Source organism: Triticum aestivum, chromosome 7B (assembly GCF_018294505.1).
Source record: "Triticum aestivum cultivar Chinese Spring chromosome 7B, IWGSC CS RefSeq v2.1, whole genome shotgun sequence".
In the NCBI taxonomy this organism is placed as follows: domain Eukaryota; kingdom Viridiplantae; phylum Streptophyta; class Magnoliopsida; order Poales; family Poaceae; genus Triticum; species Triticum aestivum.
In genome coordinates this window covers 215,878,258-215,897,402 of record NC_057813.1, presented here as the reverse complement: position 1 = coordinate 215,897,402, position 19,145 = coordinate 215,878,258, and the positions used below count along the sequence as shown (strand labels likewise).

The 19,145-nt window shown below is 43.4% G+C and overlaps 1 protein-coding gene across 1 annotated transcript; it reads left to right on the top strand.

The window, feature by feature from the left end:
- The first annotated feature begins 15,998 nt into the window (after positions 1-15,998).
- LOC123157477 (cytochrome b561 and DOMON domain-containing protein At4g12980) lies at positions 15,999-18,874 on the top strand. The gene is made up of 3 exons (XM_044575774.1): positions 15,999-16,774; positions 17,941-18,195; positions 18,330-18,874. Exons 1-3 carry the CDS (start codon positions 16,154-16,156, stop codon positions 18,630-18,632), a joined length of 1,179 nt encoding a protein of 392 aa, XP_044431709.1. The 5' UTR covers positions 15,999-16,153; the 3' UTR covers positions 18,633-18,874.
- Positions 18,875-19,145: the final 271 nt, after the last annotated feature.

Below are 19,145 nucleotides of genomic sequence, written 5' to 3'. Positions count from 1 at the left end.
AGCAAAATTGGCAAGACAAGCCAAGGAGGCGGTGAGGAAATTCAATGAGGATTCTGCCACTACTGCTGCAACTGAGGCCTCGGTCAGGCCGAGGAAATCCATGCCAAAGAAGCCGGCTCGAAAGCCAAGTGCTTCACCAACAGCGCCCTCACGGCCAAGTTCCTCAGTTATGCCCTCACGGCAAATTCCTCAGACGGCTACTGCTCCACCAAAGTCCTCAGGAGCTCCCTCAAAGTCCTCAGCTCCTGTGCATCTGGCTACATGTCAAAGGACTGCTGGTTTCTCGATTGCCTCTGGTGTTTCAGCAAGTTCCTCAGCTGCACCAATTTCCTCATCAGGCCCCACACTGTTGAAGACTAAAGCAACAGCTGGACGCGGTCCTCGGCCAAGTCCAAGAAGAAACAGGTCGCATTCCATGTGCCTTCTGATGATGAAGCTTCTGATGATGAACTTGCAGAAATCATCAGAGACAGACAGGTGAAGGCCGCTAGAGCCAAAGGCACATCTGTGCCACTGCTTTTGGATCCGAGGAAAATCCTCGATTACATTGATCTCTGGCACAAGGATCCAAACACCCCAATGCCTGATTTTCATCTGACTCCTGGTCAAGTCACATGCTGACCCATTTCATCACTCAAGAGAAATGGAAGTTTGAAAAGGCAAGAGAGATCAAGAAAGCTCAATACAGAAAGGAGAAGCTCCTGAAGAAAAATGTTGTCAGAATGACACCTGAGGAACTTCTCAAGGCTCAGTCTGAAATTCAAGCCCTCAGCAAAGACTTTGATGCCTACTATGCTGATTGGCAAGGAGCCAAAGTGAGATTCGTCAATCTGACGAAGAAATTCACAAATGTTGCAGCCCCATCGCAACAAGAAAATCCTCAGGCTGCAGACTCTGCTCAGCCTGCTGAAGAACATGCCAGCACCGCTGATGACTTTCAGCCTGCTGAAGAAAATGCTAGTTCCAGGGCTGATGACTCCATTCCAGCCGCTGAAGAAATTGCCAGGGCATCCACTAGTGGTGCGCCTGAAGAAACTGAAGAGATCAGGGCAACTGCATCAGTTGCGCCTGAAGAAAATCAACCAGATTCCTCAGCTCCTCCCGCGCCTACACCAACTCCAATTCTTCCATCTGCCTATGAGGTGAAGAAGACCAGGGCTGCAGAGCGAGCTGCAGTGAAGAAAAGGAAGGCATCAGCTGCGTCAAATTCTTCGGCTGCAAAGAAGATGAAGCCAATGACCAGCTCACTCGAAAATCCAATTGATGTTGTTCCAATTTCCTCCATGCCATCAAAGGAACCTTGTTCCTTTTGGAGAAGACTATGAGATCCCAAGCGGATCTGATGAAGAAAATTATTCTGCTGCTTCGTCAGAGCAGTTTGATGAAAAAATTGAAGTGGACGCAATCCTTTCACCGCCAGTCATTTCCTCACCTATGCCTCAGTTCACAGAGGCTGGTGTTGAGGAAATTGAAGATGAAGATGTGGATATTGGATGCACCACACCTGTGATGAACGATGACTTTTGGGAAAGTCAGTATCCCAATACTCCTCTCTTCACACCTATCCAACAGATTCCTCAGTCCCCGGCAACAACAGTTCAAATGGGCTCTGAAGAAACTCATCCCACTCCCTCTGTTCATGAAGATATTCCAGCCACTAGTGCTGAAGAACATGCTGTTGCTGATCATCGGGCTGCACAAGAAGAGGAACCAGAAATTCCTCAGCCTGAAGAACCTGAGCTCGCGATTCCTGAGGTGGTACTGCAACTCACTGACACCCCTCTGCCAAAGCCGAAGAATCTGTTCTCAAGAAAACAGAAGTTCAAGGCTGAAGACTTCTTTTCCGAGCATGTATTCTTCACTGACTACAACCCCTATGACTCTGCTCGCATAAGGAAGAGGCGTTTCTGGACTGCTAGTCAAGCCAACTTCTATTCCTCAGTGTTGTTTGACAAGGACAAAATCTTCGATCATGAACATATTCCTCACGTGGATATGGAATCTCTACCATGCTTCGAGCCAGTCCTCAGTGTTCTTCACGATGCAGGATTACTCAATTTCTGCACTGACATCTGTGATTGGAATGAAGAACTCATTTTTCAGTTCTACGCGACACTGCATATCACTGGAGACGCTGAAGATGTCAACTCATGGGTGTTGGACTGGATGACTGAAAACACTCACTACAAGGCACCGGCAACTGAATTGCTTCGTGTCCTTCCTCTCATCCTCCCCATGACAGTGCACGTTGCATCTACAGTGACCCTGAACTGACAAATCACTATATGCAAGTGCTCATGAAGCCTTTGAAGCCTGGGCAGGCCCCACGAACCAAATTCCTCGTCAAGGAATTACTCTATGTGCCTCGGACTGTCTATCGCATTCTGACGAAGACAATGAGTCCTATCAAAGGCCACGACTCAAATGATGAAGAAGTCGTTGGCATCATGAAGAATATGCTTTTCAACATCATTCATGGCGTTCCCGTCAACTTCCATGATTTCTTCATGAGGACTCTGGCAATATTGCTATGTCACCATTCGAGCTGAAGCCCTATGCGCCTTGGATTATGAGATTCATCAGGGCAAGATCTTCACTGAATTACAAAGCTGACACTCTGAACCACGGTAGCTACTTGCCTCCCATTGAAGTCCTCAAACGGACAGTTTCATCAGCTGATGATAAAGGCAAGGCAGCTGCTGTGATCGATGAAGGCATTCGTCCATTGGATGGTCAATTTCGCTAGGCTGCATCTTACTCTACCAATGACGACTCTGCCACACATGACTCTGCCGCAAATACCTCAGCCAAGCAAAATCCTCAAGCCACAGCACCCAGGGTGATGACTGACCGTGAGTTACTCCTCAGTCTTCATCAGAAGGTTGATCGCAATCACAAATGGGTAAAGCGTCAGTTTGGTGCACTTCTTCACAATATGACCTCAACACACAATGCAGTGAAGAAGAACCAATACTACCTTCATGAAACCTTCAACCGCACCTGGGCTGTCCTCACTCATGTCTATAGCGCTGAAGAACTGAAGACTATGGATCTCAAGGAAGAATTTGACTGGTCTGCTCCTCCTCCGAAGAAATTCAAGAGGGTCAAAGTTCCTCCACTGGTGGCCAGCTCTTATTCTTCATCGCGTGATACTGATGAGTACGAAGATTTGGACGACATTGCGGCAGGCCCTGCTACAACAAACAACCCCGACAACGCTGGCGCTCCTCCATCGACTTGAAATTCTTCAGGGGCGTTAGTCCTCAGTTTCAATCCTTTTGGTCATTTGATGACAAAGGGGGAGAAATCTGAGTTAGTCTTCAAGCGGGTCTATATAAGGGGCATCTTTTTAAGTTACAACTCTCGTTCTTCTGAAACTCTTATTTGGATCGAGTTGTAATCTTAAACCCGATGGTGCTCTGATACTTTTGTTGCACTATGCTCCGATACTTTTGATGCTTTATTCCGCATGCTTATTCCTTGTTAATGTTATTGCACGCATGCTGAATTTCATCAGGCACCATATTTCATCATGCATTTCAAATTCTTCATATTATATCAAATGTGTGTATGAATTACAAGATATAGGGGGAGATCTCCATGATTCGACTCTTCAAATGTGCATTGCCTCAAAAGCAAATTCCTCACTATGCACATCTTCAGGGGGAGTTCTTCTATATCTTGCAATCAAATTCCTCAATATCAGTATTTAAACATCATATATTTATCCCCGTTGAAAACTTAACCTATATTGTCATCAATCACCAAAAAGGGGGAGATTGTAAGTGCATCTAGTGCCCCTTAGTGATTTTGGTGTATTGAAGACTTATAGGTTAAGGGACTAATGCGTTTGTGAGTGTACACAGGTTTATAAGTCTATGAGGAGTTTGATATTTACAGAGAAAGTCGACCCCTAAAAATGAAGTTCTTCGACTGAAGACTTTGATATTCTGAAGACTTTCTGAAGACTTTGAAAGTGAAGAAATTGGTGTGACCTTGAAGACTTGGTATTCATTTGAGGAACATGAAGCGTGAAGACTTTTGTTTTCGTAGTTTCATTTTCTCTTTCTTGAGTCATAGGAAACACCGTACTGTTAAAGGGGGTCGAGGAAATACTAAGGAAAAATTTCCATGTGATGCTCAACTCAAAATCCTACACCTACCAATCCCTTCGAGTGAAGCCTTTGGAAATCTCATACAGTTCAGTCAATTTCTTCAGTGACAGAGACGCAGTTCTTCTGGTCGCTGATGAATTTGTTCTGACTGAGGAGTTAGGAATTCGCCAGTGTGAATTGCCTACACAGTGAGGAACATGATAACCCTGAGGAATTTGAGAGCCAAATTTCTGACCGTTGCTGTGCTGCGCGCCAGCTGTCCCAAAATATCTTATCCACCTAACGGTCATATCATTGAAGGGCATTTATGTCTTATCATGTCGGGCTGCTCCCTAGGCTATAAATAGCCGCCCCCTACAACCACTAGCTGGTTGGCTGCTCCGAGAGAACTTGACACTTGTCATTTGAGAGCAACCCATCCTCCGAGGACTTTGAGCGAAAATCATCAAGTGAGGAAAACCCAAAACCAAACCCCTACAAACCCAAAGTGATTGAGCATCACTGAAGAAATTGATCCTGCGTGGATCCGACGCTTGTTACCTTTGAAGACTGTGCTTCTTCCAGACGGTTAGGCGTCATGGTCTAGAGCATCCAAGAGGAATTGTGGATCGCCGAGTGACCAAGTCTGTGAAGGTTTGGAAGTCGCCTGAAGACTTACCACGAGTGATTGGACGAGGTCTGTGTGACCTTAGTTCAAGGAGAATACGGTGAGGACTGGGTGTCCTGAGCTGCGTGCTCAGCGACTGGGTGTCCGGGACTGTGTGTCCTCGAGTTTAAATACTCAGCCGCTCCAACCAGACGTACAACTGAGACAGCAGTTGGAACTGGTCTACCAAATCATTGTCTTCACCAACCTAACTGGTTCTATTTCCTCAACCCTTTCATTTCCTCATAACTGTGTTGAGTGTTTGTTCATATCTGTGTTTGAAGACTTTGACTGAAGACTTTCTCAATTTCCTCAGTTCAATTTCTTCAGTCTGTTTGTCTTCGTCTTGTGTTATCCTGTGATTACGCTTTCTGTACTCTGTGCTAGTCTTCATTTCATCATGATGACCATGCTTGTATTCTGTTATGCTTACTTCTGAGTACTTATTCCGCTGCTAGTAGTTCTTCGCTAAGGAATTTCCTCACCGGCAAATTCCTCAGTGAAGAATTCATAAAAATCGCCTATTCACCCCCCTCTAGTCGATATAACGCACTTTCAGGAAGCCACTCTATGTGAGACTTCCACCAAAAGGAACCCTCAATTCTACCACATGACCTCAGAACAGTATGATTCCGAGACAAGCTTGACCTATGACAACTCGTCCTTGTTGTAAAACTTATGCAGATTCTTAATTAGCCTCCATGGCCTTTAGGCTTCCTTCTAAGCAATTAAAGTAGGGCCACATTCTTGAGATCCAAATATTCTCCATAAATAGTGTACGAGGTACTCCCTTCGATCCAAAATAAGTGTCGCAATTTTGAATTAAGGTTATTTCAACCTTAATTCAAAACCTTGACACTTACTATAGATCAGAGGGAGTAATTATTAATTATTGGGAATAATTGTAGACAACAAAAACATTTGTCCTATGAATCCAGAACCATGATCACTATGAAGATGCATACAAAGGTTAGATATGATTGTTACCAACTTTGAGTTATAGCAGAAGAAAAAACGATGTAGATCGTTCTTGAAGTCCCTCGAACCATCCCACGAATGGTACCTCGAACGAAGACCGAAAGCACGATTTGTCTACAGACTCCACTCGTACGAGATCGATGATTTGGAGCGCTTCACTATACACAGCTAGGCATTGCCGGAGAACTGGAGGAGGGAGGAGTAGCCTTGTGATGTCTCTTAATTTTCAGGAGAACTAGAGAGAGGGGGGGCACGTCGATTTTCGAGAACTTGTGTCTCTAGGGGGCACCCTTGGGTATTTATTTATAGGTGGATGGGAGGGGAGCCGACTTGGAGGAGGGGCCTTCCCCGTTGTGGCGGCGCACTAAGAGGTGAGCCCCACCCCTCAACCGTAGACGCACCAAGTAATGACTTGGGGCCAAGGTTAAGGAGGGGCACCACCCTATTAGCTTTAAGGTCCATCCGGCTGCCCCCTAATAGGCCTAGCCTATTTGGGCAACCCAGGGCGCCTCCCATGATTTCTAGTGGGATCCCGGTAAATCCCGAGTCCCTCTTACATAATTATTTCCCCTTTGAGAATTTTTGCATCTCCCCAGTTTTATCTGTTTTTCTTTGAAATGCTTCCGGTTCTCTCTCGAAACAATTTCTATTTCCTCCAATTTTTTTCATGATACTTTCCTAAGCTCTCAACTCCAATAGTAGTCAACAAATCATAAGCGTGTGACCTTGCAGGTTTAGTCAAATATAGACATGACCAAAATACCTTTCGTTCAATGATCAACAACGGAACCTTGAACACCCAGTTTACCCCTATACTCACATGAATGATTATCGAACAAACTTGTAGCTACCATATGCTATTCCTTTCGCTACATGATACTTTAAAAACCCCGAGGTGATATATATAGGCATCCCTATGAGTCAACACATGATCACTATTCTAGTCTCCTTGTTACCCGTTTTATTCTCTTCTCTCGCTCTCGTGTTCCGGCATCCCAGTGAGCAAGTCATACTATGTCTAGCCAGACGATGATGGATACCATCAAACGTAGAGGGTCCTAAGAATATCTCTCGGCAAATCCCACTATCGAGCTATCCAGACCCTTGTCATACTTTTGATAAACCTGTAATGATCACATTGTCACGGTTGACATTAGAACAACTCGAAAGTATATGGTCTAGTATGAAGTGAATTGGTACTCTCATGGTCTAAGGAATTGTGCATATGTTAACTTTCCCGTGTTATGGATTATAGACTTGTGATGAAACCATCTCCAAGTATAACATACAACTTGGGTCAATTCAAAGTGAGTGTTCTTCTAAAATCATGCCCTCAATGTCGTTGGCATCATAGTTACATGCCTATGATTAGGAACACAGAACCATAATGCAACACTTGAGCTAGTCCTAGAGGCAAGACTACAAATCTATTTTTACCATTTATAACTCTACACGTGTGTATGACTTTTCCTCTGAGGCTCTTGGTTTTCGCAGACTCGAGAGTCACAATAGTTATAGCATAGAATATAAAAATTAATCATAAACTTGAAAAATAAATAGTATAATTCATGATCTACCACAACATCTGGGAGTGAAAGACAACACATAAAAAGCAGGCAGTGAAAAAAAAAGAGATTTGATGAGTTGTAATCTTCCATCATGAGACAACAAAGCGTGGAACAATGTGAAATTCTTCCTTCAGTTCTCTTCATCATCGGGGGACATCCTCAATTCTCAATGTGTTAACACCGAGTGGCAACCCCAAATATGTAAAAGGGAAAGAACCTTACTGGCAACCTAAAACCTCAATAAAAATCCATCTTATCATGTGACACATTAACATGCACAAATAATTGACTTATTATAATTAACCTTAAGACCAGCATGGTCAGCAAAGTGCAGCAAAAGGTTCTAACTTGCAGTAGTTGCCTCTATTCAGCTGGAAGCACAAGAAGGTGTCATCTGCATATTAGATTACTAGAAAGGTTGGACAAATAATAATATTCAGAGGTGGCTGGATGAGAGAATTTCTCATAGCTTCATTTAGAATGGTTGCAAAAAAATCAGCAGGTAGCACAGAATGTGAGGGGAGAGAGAGTCCCCATGCCCTAACCCCTCTTTTGCATTGAAATTGCTTCTGTGGGACTCCATTGAGCAGAATAGTAGAAGTCCAAAGCTAAAAAACACTTAAAATCCAATTGATCTATCTATGACCACAACCTCTGGCTTTGAGGATGTCAGAAAATGATGTTGTGTTCAATCAGATCAAAATCCTTTCCAAAGCATGGTTTGAGGATAATTATTTCCTTGTTGGATCTAAGCATTGATGCAAATATTAAAAGGCCTAGGTCAGGCAGTCCTGGATAGCACTAGACTTAAAAAACCAATTTTTGGTTGATACAAACCAATTTAATAATGATCCCTTGTAATATGTTGGCCAAATGTTTTGTGATTATCTTGATGGGGCAGTTCAAAAGTGAAATATGTCTGAAACCTTTGGAGAGGATTGGATTGCCCTTTTTGGGAATGAGAGTAATGAAGATGAATTGACATTTTTCCGGTTCATTATCCCCTCATAGAAATCGTGATTTAGCTTGAAAATGTCCTCTGCAGGTATATGCCAGCAAGCTTTGATGAAGGCATAGTTAAATCCATGTTGATATGGAGATTTGTGTGGTAGGAAATGATTTACTACCTCCAGAATTTCCTCCTTGATGAAAGGGGCCTCCAAAATTTATGTTCCATCAAATTTGTGTAGGAGGGAATGCAAGTCAAAGAAGCTTGTGCTATTAACCGAAATACTCAATCTCTCTTTGAAACCTCTTCAAAGATTAGCTGCCTTAGCATGATCATCATTGACATTAGAGTTGGTTGATGTGTGTCATATGGTGTTATTTTAGTATGAACTCTTGGTTAAATTGATCAGAAAGAATAGCTTTGTGTTATTTTAGTACGAACTCTAGGATAGATTGATCGGAAAGAATAGCTTTGAGGTGGTTTCGTACCCTACAAACAATTTCTATCTTCTGTTCTCCACTAATAGGAACTCGGGGTGATTCTTTATTGCACTTTGAGGGATAATCATATGATCCAACTATGTCAGCATTGTTGAGAGATTGCACTAGTGAAAGTATGGACCCTAGGCCTTGTTTTCAAACATTGCAATACCATTTGTGCTCACTTCTATCGTTCGCTACCTTGCTGTTTTTATTTATTCAGATTATAAAAATATATTTCTACCATCCATAATACACTTTTATCACCATCTCTTCGCTGAACTAGTGCACCTATACAATTTGCTATTGTATTGGGTGTGTTGGGGACACAAGAGATTTCTTGTTTTTGGTTGTAGGGTTGTTTGAGAGAGACTATCTTCATCCTATGCCTCCCACGAATTGATAAACCTTAGGCCATCCACTTGAGGGAAAATTGCTATTGTCCTACAAAACTCTGCGCTTGGAGGCCAACACGAGTCTACAAGAATAAAGTTGCATAGTAGACATCAGGCGCCACCACTACCCCGGGGCGTGTGGGGTTGCCTTGTGACCACCCCGTAAGTCGGTTGGAGCCCTTCTTTGGCCACAAGGAAGCTTATATCGAGAAAAATCGTGTCAAAATTTCAGTCCGATCGGAGTTATGGATCTTCGGATATTTGAGAAATGTTTTTCGGCCGGAAACAGAGACGCGAACAAAAGAGAAACAAAGAGAGGGATTCAATATTGGAGGGGCTCCTTCCCTAAGGGAGACATGGGTGGTCAAGAAAGAAGGAGGAGGGGGGCTCTCTCCCCCTCTCTCCCGGTGGCGCCGGAGTGCCGCCGGGGGAATCATCATGACAGCGATCTAAGCCAACAACTTCACCGCCGTCATCATTAACTCTCTCCCCCTCTATGAAGCGGCTAAATAGCTCTTTTCCTGATTGTGATCTCTACTTAAACATGGTGCTTTATGCCACACATTATTATGCAATGATGTGTTACCATCCTATGATATTTGAGTAGATTTCTTGTCCTACAGATTAATTGTGGTATAGTGTGATATGAGTTTTATGTTGATATGGTGTTGTCCTATGGTGCCCTCCGTGTTGCGCAAGTATGTGGGATTATCGTTGTAGGTGTTGCAATATGTTCATAATTCTCTTATGGTGCATTGCGAGAGTGACAGAAGGTTAAACCCGAGTAAGGGGTTGTTGCATATGCGAGTAGAGAGGACTTGCTACTTAATGCTATGGTTGATTTTTACCTTAATGATCTTTAGTAGTTGCGGATGCTTGCTAGAATACATTGGTACTACCTTTTATAATGTGCAAAGAATAATCATACAATGCTGCAATTTTGGCACATATTGTATAGTATTTGTGTGTATGCATTTACATTTACCCAATATCTCCAAAATATCCATAAAATAAACATAAGACCGACAGATAAAGAAAAAATAAAAATGCATTAAAACAAAAAACAAAAGAAAAAACAAAAGGAGATAGAGGAAGTCTGGTTTGCACACATAACGAGCCGCAAATCGTTTGACAAAAATCTCGGGTGAGTCAACAAAACAAAGCCCAAAAAACATAGAGAACAAACCAACAAAAAAAGACACTCAAGGCATAGATCAACGGAATTGGCTAAAATTGCATAGTTTCCTCAAAAAAAGGTTGAACTTTTTTTCTGACTCAGAAACCGTAGAACAATCATTCATATTCATTAAATTCAGTAAAAAAAATTGTTTATAGAGCAAACTACAAGTGTAACGCTACCAAACTCCAGTTTTTTAACATGAAAATGATCCAAATTCTAGTTACTTTTTCTTAAACAAAGGAAGCAATACATTGTCAAGACAATTAATGTGTTGGGATTCAGTTCTGATCCTCATCACCAACATATCTTTTAATAGTCTGAATCTCCAGGAATGCATTGAAGGTCTTTCATTCTTAAGAATCTTGCCATTTCTTTGCATCCATAAATTTCAGCAAGTCATTATAACGATATCCATAACAATATTTTTAGGCAGTGCAGATTTCAAGAGTATGATCTCATCGAAAGTAGAGATGCCTCTAGGTCTTCATGGGATGATAGTGTCCGAACAGGCTTGAGCATAAGAGCAGTCACATAGCAGATGCAGGGTAGTTTCTTCACTACACCATTACGGAGAAGCCACTCATAACTATCCATGTGCATGCCCTAGCGCTTAAAGTGATTTTTGGAGTTAAGCCTATCATGCATAACTTACGAGAAGAAAATTTTATACCTTTCTCTACTAGTAGCTTTCCAAAGCCATTTGAAAATGATCTGAGCCTGAGATTAACCAATCAAATGATCCTACACTTTCCAACATAAGGATTGCTTAGAATTCAAATATAAGCCCAAGAATCAAGCTCAAAAGTTATAGGGTATTGCGCCAACAAATGACTTAGATTCTCAAATTGGTTGAAAGCTTGAATTGAACGAGCTATGTGGAAGCTTTATGTGGTCAGACAGGTATAACATAGCCACAACTGATGACTTTTGCTTAACAGAAAAATAGTACAATTCGGAATTGCACTTATAGTTGTTGGTACTCCCATTTGTGTTCCCAAAATAAAGCTAAATCTCTAGATGACATGCAACACGAGGCTACCTCTTTGAATAAGGGAAGCCACTCTATGTGAGACTTCCACCAAAAGGAACCCTCAATTCTACCACACAACCTCAGAACAGTATGATCCCAACACAAGCTTGACCTATGACAACTTGTCCTTGTTGTAAAACTTATGCAGATTCTTAATTAGCCTCCATGGCCTTTAGGCTTCCTTCTAAGCAATTAAATTAGGGCCATATTCTTGAGATGCAAATATTCTCCATAAATAGTGTACGAGGTACTCCCTCCGATCCAAAATAAGTGTCGCAATTTTGAATTAAGGTTATTTCAACCTTAATTCAAAACCTTGACACTTACTATAAATCAGAGGGAGTAATTATTAATTATTGGGAATTGTTGTAGACAACAAAAACATCTGTCCCATGAATCCAGAACCATGATCACTAAAGGTGCATACAAAGGTTAGATATGATTGTTACCAACTTTGAGTTATAACAGAAGAAAAAACGGTGTAGGTCGTTCTTGAAGTCCCTAGAACCGTCCCACGAATGGTAGCTCGAACAAAGACCGAAAGCACGATTTTTCTATAGACTGCACTCTTACGAGATCGATGATTTGGAGCGCTTCACTATCCACAACTAGGCATTGTTGGAGAACTGGAGGAGGGAGGAGTAGCCTTGCGATTTCTCTTAATTCAGGAGAACTAGAGAGAGAGGGGGCACATCGATTTTCGAGAACTTGTGTCTCTATGGGGGGCACCATTAGGTATTTATTTATAGGTGGAGGGGAGGGGGAGGCCGACTTGGAGGAGGGGGCTTCCCCGTTGTGGCGGCACACTAAGAGGTGAGCCCCACCCCTTAACCATAAACGCACCAAGTAATGACTTGGGGCCAAGGCTAAGGAGGGGCACCACCCTATTAGCTTTAAGGTCCATCTGGCTGCTCCCTAATAGGCCTAGCCTATTTGGGCAACTCAGCGGGCGCCTCCCATTATTTCTAGTGGGATCCCGATAAATCCCGAGGCCCTCTTACATAATTATATCCCCTTCTAGAACTTTTGCATCTCCCCAGTTTTATCTGTTTTTCTTTGAAATGCTTCCGGTTCTCTCTCGAAACAATTTCCATTTCCTCCGATTTTTTTCATGATACTTTCCTAAGCTCTCAACTCTAGTCAACAGATCATAAGCGTGTGACCTTGCAGGTCCGGTCAAATATAGACATGACCAAAATACCTTTCGTTTAATGATCAACAACGGAACCTTGAACATCCAGTTGACCCCTATACTCACATGAATGATTATCGAATGAACTTGTAGCTACCATATGCTATTCCTTTCGCTACGTGATACTTTAAAAACCCGAGGTAATATATATAGGCATCCCTATGAGTCAACACATGATCACTATTCTAGTCTCCTTGTTACCGGTTTTATTCTCTTTTCTCACTCTCGTGTTTCGGCATCCCAGTGAGCAACTCATACTATGTCTAGCCAGACGATGATGGATACCGTCAAACGAAGAGGGCCCTAAGAATATCTCTTGGCAAATCCCACTATTGAGCTATCCAGACCCTTGTCATACATTTTCGATGAACCTGTAAGTTGTTGTTATGATCACCTTGTCACGGTTGACATTAGAACAACTCGAAAGTATATGGTCTAGTATGAAGTGAATTGGTACTCTCAGGGTCTAAGGAATTATGCATATGTTAACTTTCCAGTGTTATGGATTATAGACTTGTGATGAAACCATCTCCAAGTATAACATACAACTTGGGTCAATTCAACACGAGTGTTCTTCTAACATCGTGCCCTCAATGTCGTTGGCATCATAGTTACATGCCTATGATCAGGAAAATAGAACCATAATGCAGCACTTGAGCTAGTCCTAGAGGCAAGACTACAAATCTATTTTTACCATTTATAACTCTACACGTGCGTATGACTTTTCCTCTAAGGCTCTTGGTTTCCACAGACTCGAGAGTCACAATAGTTATAACATAGAATATAAAAATTAATCATAAACTTCAAAATAAATAGTATAATTCATGATCTACCACTACATCTGGGGTGAAAGACAACACATAAAAAGCAGACAGTGAAAAAACCCGGGATTCAATGAGTTGTAATCTTCCATCATGGGACAACAAAGCATGGAACAATGTGAAATTCTTCCTTCAATTCTCTTCATCATCGGGGGACATCCTCAATTCTCAATGTGTTAACACCGAGTGGCAACCCCAAACATGTAAAAGGGAAAGAACCTTACTGACAACCTAAAACCTCAATAAAATCCATCTTATCCTCTAACACATTAACATGCACAAATAATTGACTTATTATAATTGACCTTAAGACCAGCATGGTCAGCAAAGTGCAGCAAAAGGTTCTAACTTGTAGTAGTTGCCTCTATTCAGCTGGAAGCACAAGAATGGTGTCATCTGCATATTGGATTACTAGAAAGGCTGGACAAACAATAATATTCAGAGGTGGCTGGATGAGAGAATTTCTCATAGCTTCATTTAGAATGGTTGCAAAAAATCAGCAGGTAGCACAGAATGTGAGTTGAGAGAGAGTTCCCATGCCTAACCCCTCTCTTGCATTGAAATTGCTTCTGTGGGACTCCATTGAGAAAAATAGAAGAAGTCCCAGAGCTGGAAAACACTTGAAATCCAATTGATCTATCTATGACCACAACCTCTGGCTTTGAGGATGTTAGAAAATGATGTTGTGTTCAATCAGATCAAAATCCTTTCCAAAGCATGGTTTGAGGATAATTACTTCCTTGTTGGATCTAAGCATTGATGCAAATACTCAAAGGCCTAGGTCAGGCAATCCTGGATAGCACCAGATTAAAAAAACATTTTTGGTTGATACGAACCAATTTAAGAATGATTCTTTGTAATATGTTGTCCAAAAGTTTTGTGATTATCTTGATGGGACAGTTCAGAAGTGAAATATGTCTGAAACCTTTGGAGAGGATGGGATTGCCCATTTTGGGAATGAGAGTAATGAAGATGAATTGACATTTCTCCGGTTCATTATCCCCTCATAGAAATCTGATTTAGCTTGAAAATGTCCTCTGCAAGTATATGCCAGCAAGCTTTGAGGAAGGCATAGTTAAATCCATGTAGATATGGAGATTTTTCTGCTAGGAAATGATTTACTACCTCCAGAATTTCCTCTTTGATGAAAGGGGCCTCCAAAATTTATGTTTCATCAAATTTGTGTAGGAGGGAATGCAAGTCAAAGAAGCTTGTGCTATTAACCGAAATACTCAAACTCTCTTTGAAACCTCTTCAAAGATTAGCTGCCTTAGCATGATGATCATTGACTTCCTCTTCGACTTCATCTTCAAAAGGTTAAACTTTCATATCGATATTTGTGTCTGCGTTTTTTTGGCAAAAGGTGGGCTAGAATTTATTAACTTATCATCCCACACAGTGTACAGACAAAAGTTTTTCCTGAAGGAAAGAAATGGCTTCATAGGCCATTTGAGATTACATGTGGAGGCTTAACTGCACAAGAAAGAGCAACAAGAGGAAGGTCTATGCAAGAAAGCCTTTTTGGCCAAAGAATTAGCAATAAGATTGTTTGCTCCTAGGAACATGGGTGACAACCTTTTAAGAGTTGAGGCAATAATAAGCAATATTAAAGAAATTTGCAAGTAAAGGTCTCGTCCTCCAATGTCTTGGTCTTTCAAGTAAATTATTTGCTTCAGCGGCATCAACCAATATCTTGCAATAGGAATGGAAAGAATGCGAGTCCCATCCCAAACTTTAACTATCGAAGCAGCTAGGAGTTAAACCCATAGCTTCTACCTGCAAAATAGAGGGGGGGGGGGGGGAAACATTCAAGGCCATTGTTTGAATGAATATTGAGTGGTCATTCTCTTCATCTCTTATGAAGCTTCGTTTCCTGCCACCGTAGGATTAAAGGCCTCAACGTAAGCCAAGAAGCATGTGGATTGCAAAGATGTATTATTGCATGGTAACGTAGGATGAGACATTGTTGAAGTCGCGCTATCTTCTTCAGAATTCTTCATTAAACCTGCATTTTCTTTGCGGGTACATTGAACGTGCATTTGATGTGGCTCTCGTGGCATAAACTACTACCTTCGTTCCTAAATATATGTCGTTGTGGCAGTGACATATATTTAGGAATGGAAGTAATACATGCAACGGCGTACACATTTTCTTTTTGAAAAGAAAATGATCTCTAGACTTCCAAATATTCCATAGAGTAGTGAAAATTGAGGCTACGTTTAAGTGGAGATGCTGAGAGGACAAGATCAGCAGAGGGATACAAATTAGTGTTTGTGCTTAATTAGCGGAGCACTTGCCAGCCCTGAATCTACATCGTCGTGCAGGAATTTGTCATGACATCAAATGTATGCACCAAATCCATGAACCTAACTACTCCTACTAGTACTAGTATAGTAGATCATCTTTCCGTACGTTACGGTTCAAGTAGGGAGTAGTAAACTGGGCAAGTCGCCGCGCAAAAACGGCAAGGAACGGACGTAAAAACGGAACGTGTTTAGCCTTTCCTAAAAGCCCCCAGACCGCGTCAACCCCCGCCCAATCATACGCGCCCACATGTCCGCCTTCCCGTCCCAAGTCCACCCCACCCTCACCGCCCCCCTCCCCCGCCTCCTCCTTTATTAACCGCGCCACCTCCTCCCCTGCTTCCCACACGCTCTGCTTCCTCCCCGACTCTCAACCCGAAAGAAAGCTCAGGCCTTTCTCTTTCCCCACACACCACCCACCAGTCTCCTCCCGCCTGAACCCCCATTAATTCCTCGGCACCGGAGAAGAGATCCCCCGTCCTCTGACGCCAGCGGCCATGTCCGTCATGCGGGTTCTTGCGCTGCTGGCGGCGGCGGCGCTGGTGGCCGCGGCGCCGGCGCGCGTGGGCGCGGCGGGGGCGTGCACGGCGGAGAAGTTCTCCAAGAACCGCGTGTACGCGGCCTGCACCGACCTGCCCACCCTGGGCGCGTCCGTGCACTGGACCTACGACCCAGCGGCGTCCTCCCTGTCCGTGGCGTTCGTCGCCGCGCCGCCCTCGGCCGGCGGCTGGGTCGCCTGGGGGCTCAACCCCACCGGCGACGGCATGAGCGGCACGCAGGCGCTCGTCGCCTCGCCCACGGGCGGCGGCGGCGCGTACGGCGTCCAGACGTTCGACATCCAGGGCACCTCGCTCGGATCGCCGGGCCGCATCGCCTACAAGACGTCCGACCTCGCCGCCGAGGTCGGCGCCGACGGCCGCGTCCAGATGTTCGGGAAGCTCGCGCTCCAGAACGGCACCGGGGAGGTGAACCAGGTCTGGCAGGTGGGCCCAGCGTCGAGCGGGAGCATCGGCATACACGCCATGGCCGCTGCCAACATGGGGGCCAAGGGGAAGCTCAACCTCGTCACGGGGGCGACCACCGCCGTCAGCGGAGGCAGCATCCTCAGGAAGAAAAACGTGAGCATTCTACCCAGAATTTATTGATTTGATTCCACATTTATGCCTTTATAAGCAAGTTTTTCGTTCCTTTCAAATGCTTTATTATATACTTTGGCTTCAGTTTGGCAATCGTAACGCAAACTAAAATTGTACGACAAGAGACATTCACTACAGAAACAACAGTATGATCAAAATATGGGGAGTAAAAAACTCTGTGAAGCTCGCAGTTTCTGGCAAAGTAACGGGGACAATTTTCACCTTTTAACATAAGCTATAATCTTATTTTTATTTTCAACTTTTCTACTCCCTCCGTCCGGAAATACTTGTCCTAGAAATTGATAAAATGGATGTATCTATAACTAAAATAAGTCTAAATGCAAACATTTCGAGGACAAGTATTTCCGGACGGAGGGAGCACGAGCGAGTAACTGTAGCTGTCGAAGCGGTTTACTGCAATGCTTAAACAGGAGTAAACCACATGAATCGGTTTTGCACTACGCTGGTGTAGTGGCAAGAACATGGAAATACCATCAATTTTGTGTGCTCCTAACGGACACCTCATAAGAAAACTGTGTCTGTTGCCATGTGAAATCGCACATGCAGATGCCTAATTAACTAGTGTACTTGTTGGTATGAGTTGACTCCGATCTGAAGATACATCCGCTCCTGGTACGTTGACTCTGTGTGTCACATGCCACATGGTTTCTTCTGTTCCATGCACTTTGAAATTTTATACACTGGGGTTGAACTTTTCTTGCCTGGCTAGATTTCTTCCTGCCTTGGTGGACTTTGATGTTTTGATCAGTCTAATTGTTGATAGCTACATCTGCATGTTCATTCATGGCATTGACATTGAAGTTCTCTCCCCAGCCTTAGCCCTTAGGCTGGTAAAAATAAATCCACTAGTCCCTATTGATACACATACATACATACTCCCTCCGTTCGAAAATACTTGTCATCAAAATGGACAAAAGGGGATGTATCTAGAACTAAGATACATCTAGATACACCCCCTTTTATTCATTTTGATGACAAGTATTTCCAGACGGAGGGAGTATAAAACAGAGGATACATTGATACACATACATACATATAAACAGAGGATACTGAAGTTACCGTGATTGAGTACTAATTTTTTATCAAAAGATTGTCAATTCTTACCCCTGTTTTTTCTTCTTCTGCAGACCCATGGAATTCTGAATGCTGTTAGCTGGGGGATTCTTCTCCCAATGGGAGCCATAGTTGCTAGATACCTCAAGACATTCAAATCAGCCGACCCTGCTTGGTTCTACCTTCACGTTGCTTGCCAGCTGATTGGGTATGCTGTGGGAGTATCTGGCTGGGCCACCGGTATTCATCTAGGAAATCTGTCCAAGGGAATCACCTACTCGCTTCACAGGAACATCGGGATCGCTGTATTTGCTCTTGGTACCGTTCAGGTATATGATCTTCACATTCCCAATTCCTCTCTCTATTATTGTGCACCACAGTTTGGAGCATTTTTGTGCACCACAGTTTGCAATGACAGTTGCCTAGCGGGGAGCTTACTAACCACATTTTTGGTGTGCTATAGATCTTTGCACTGTTCCTGAGGCCGAAGAAGGATCACAAGCTGCGCGTGTACTGGAACGTGTACCACCACTCGGTGGGCTACACCATCATCATCCTGGGCATCGTCAACATCTTCAAGGGCATGAGCATCCTGGACGTGGCGCAGAAGTGGAAGACTGGGTACATCATCGCCATCGGCATCCTGGGCGGCATCGCCGTGGTGCTGGAGGTGATCACCTGGGGCATCGTGCTGAAGAGGAGGAAGACGGAGGACAAGGCCTACAACGGCAGCGCCAACAACAACAACGGCCATCTGCCGATGTGACGCGATGCGATTCTTTCTCGGTGACGAGAAATCTATGGGTTGTGTTGAGTTGAGCTGCGTGTGTGTGAGCATGGATTGGCAGATATTTAGGTTAGGGTCGGGCCTTAGTGGTCTTCGGTCTCTCTGTTTCTTTTTGTATGATGATGATGATTGATAGATGTGTGTATAGTACTGCTGCACATTATATTAATTATTATACTGGAATGAGAGAGAGGAGATGCTGGCCGATGGATAGTTGGATACTTGTTGTGCCTGCATCTTGGTTTGTTTTGGTCTGAACTATACTTGTTGTGGCATATGCTGAGCTGATGATCATCATCACCCACTTGTTTTATACTTACTTTTGTGAAAGCCGGGAGACGTGTCCCGGTGGTGGTTGGTGAAGCAGAAGCAGAAGCAGGGAAGATGCAAAATGTTTCTGCAGTGAGTGGAAGCATGATCTCTCTAGAAAGGAGGTGACACGGGTAGCAGGCGTCAAGTACACTGAATTTGTTTCTTCAAGGCCAGGGAAAG

Bases quoted from the DNA above. Each gene is read 5' to 3' on its own strand.
- LOC123157477 (XM_044575774.1), top strand. From the start codon at position 16,154: ATGTCCGTCATGCGGGTTCTTGCGCTGCTGGCGGCGGCGGCGCTGGTG. The intron at 16,775-17,940 runs GTGAGCATTCTA...CTTCTTCTGCAG, and splicing joins GCATCCTCAGGAAGAAAAAC to ACCCATGGAATTCTGAATGC. The intron at 18,196-18,329 runs GTATATGATCTT...GGTGTGCTATAG, and splicing joins TTGCTCTTGGTACCGTTCAG to ATCTTTGCACTGTTCCTGAG.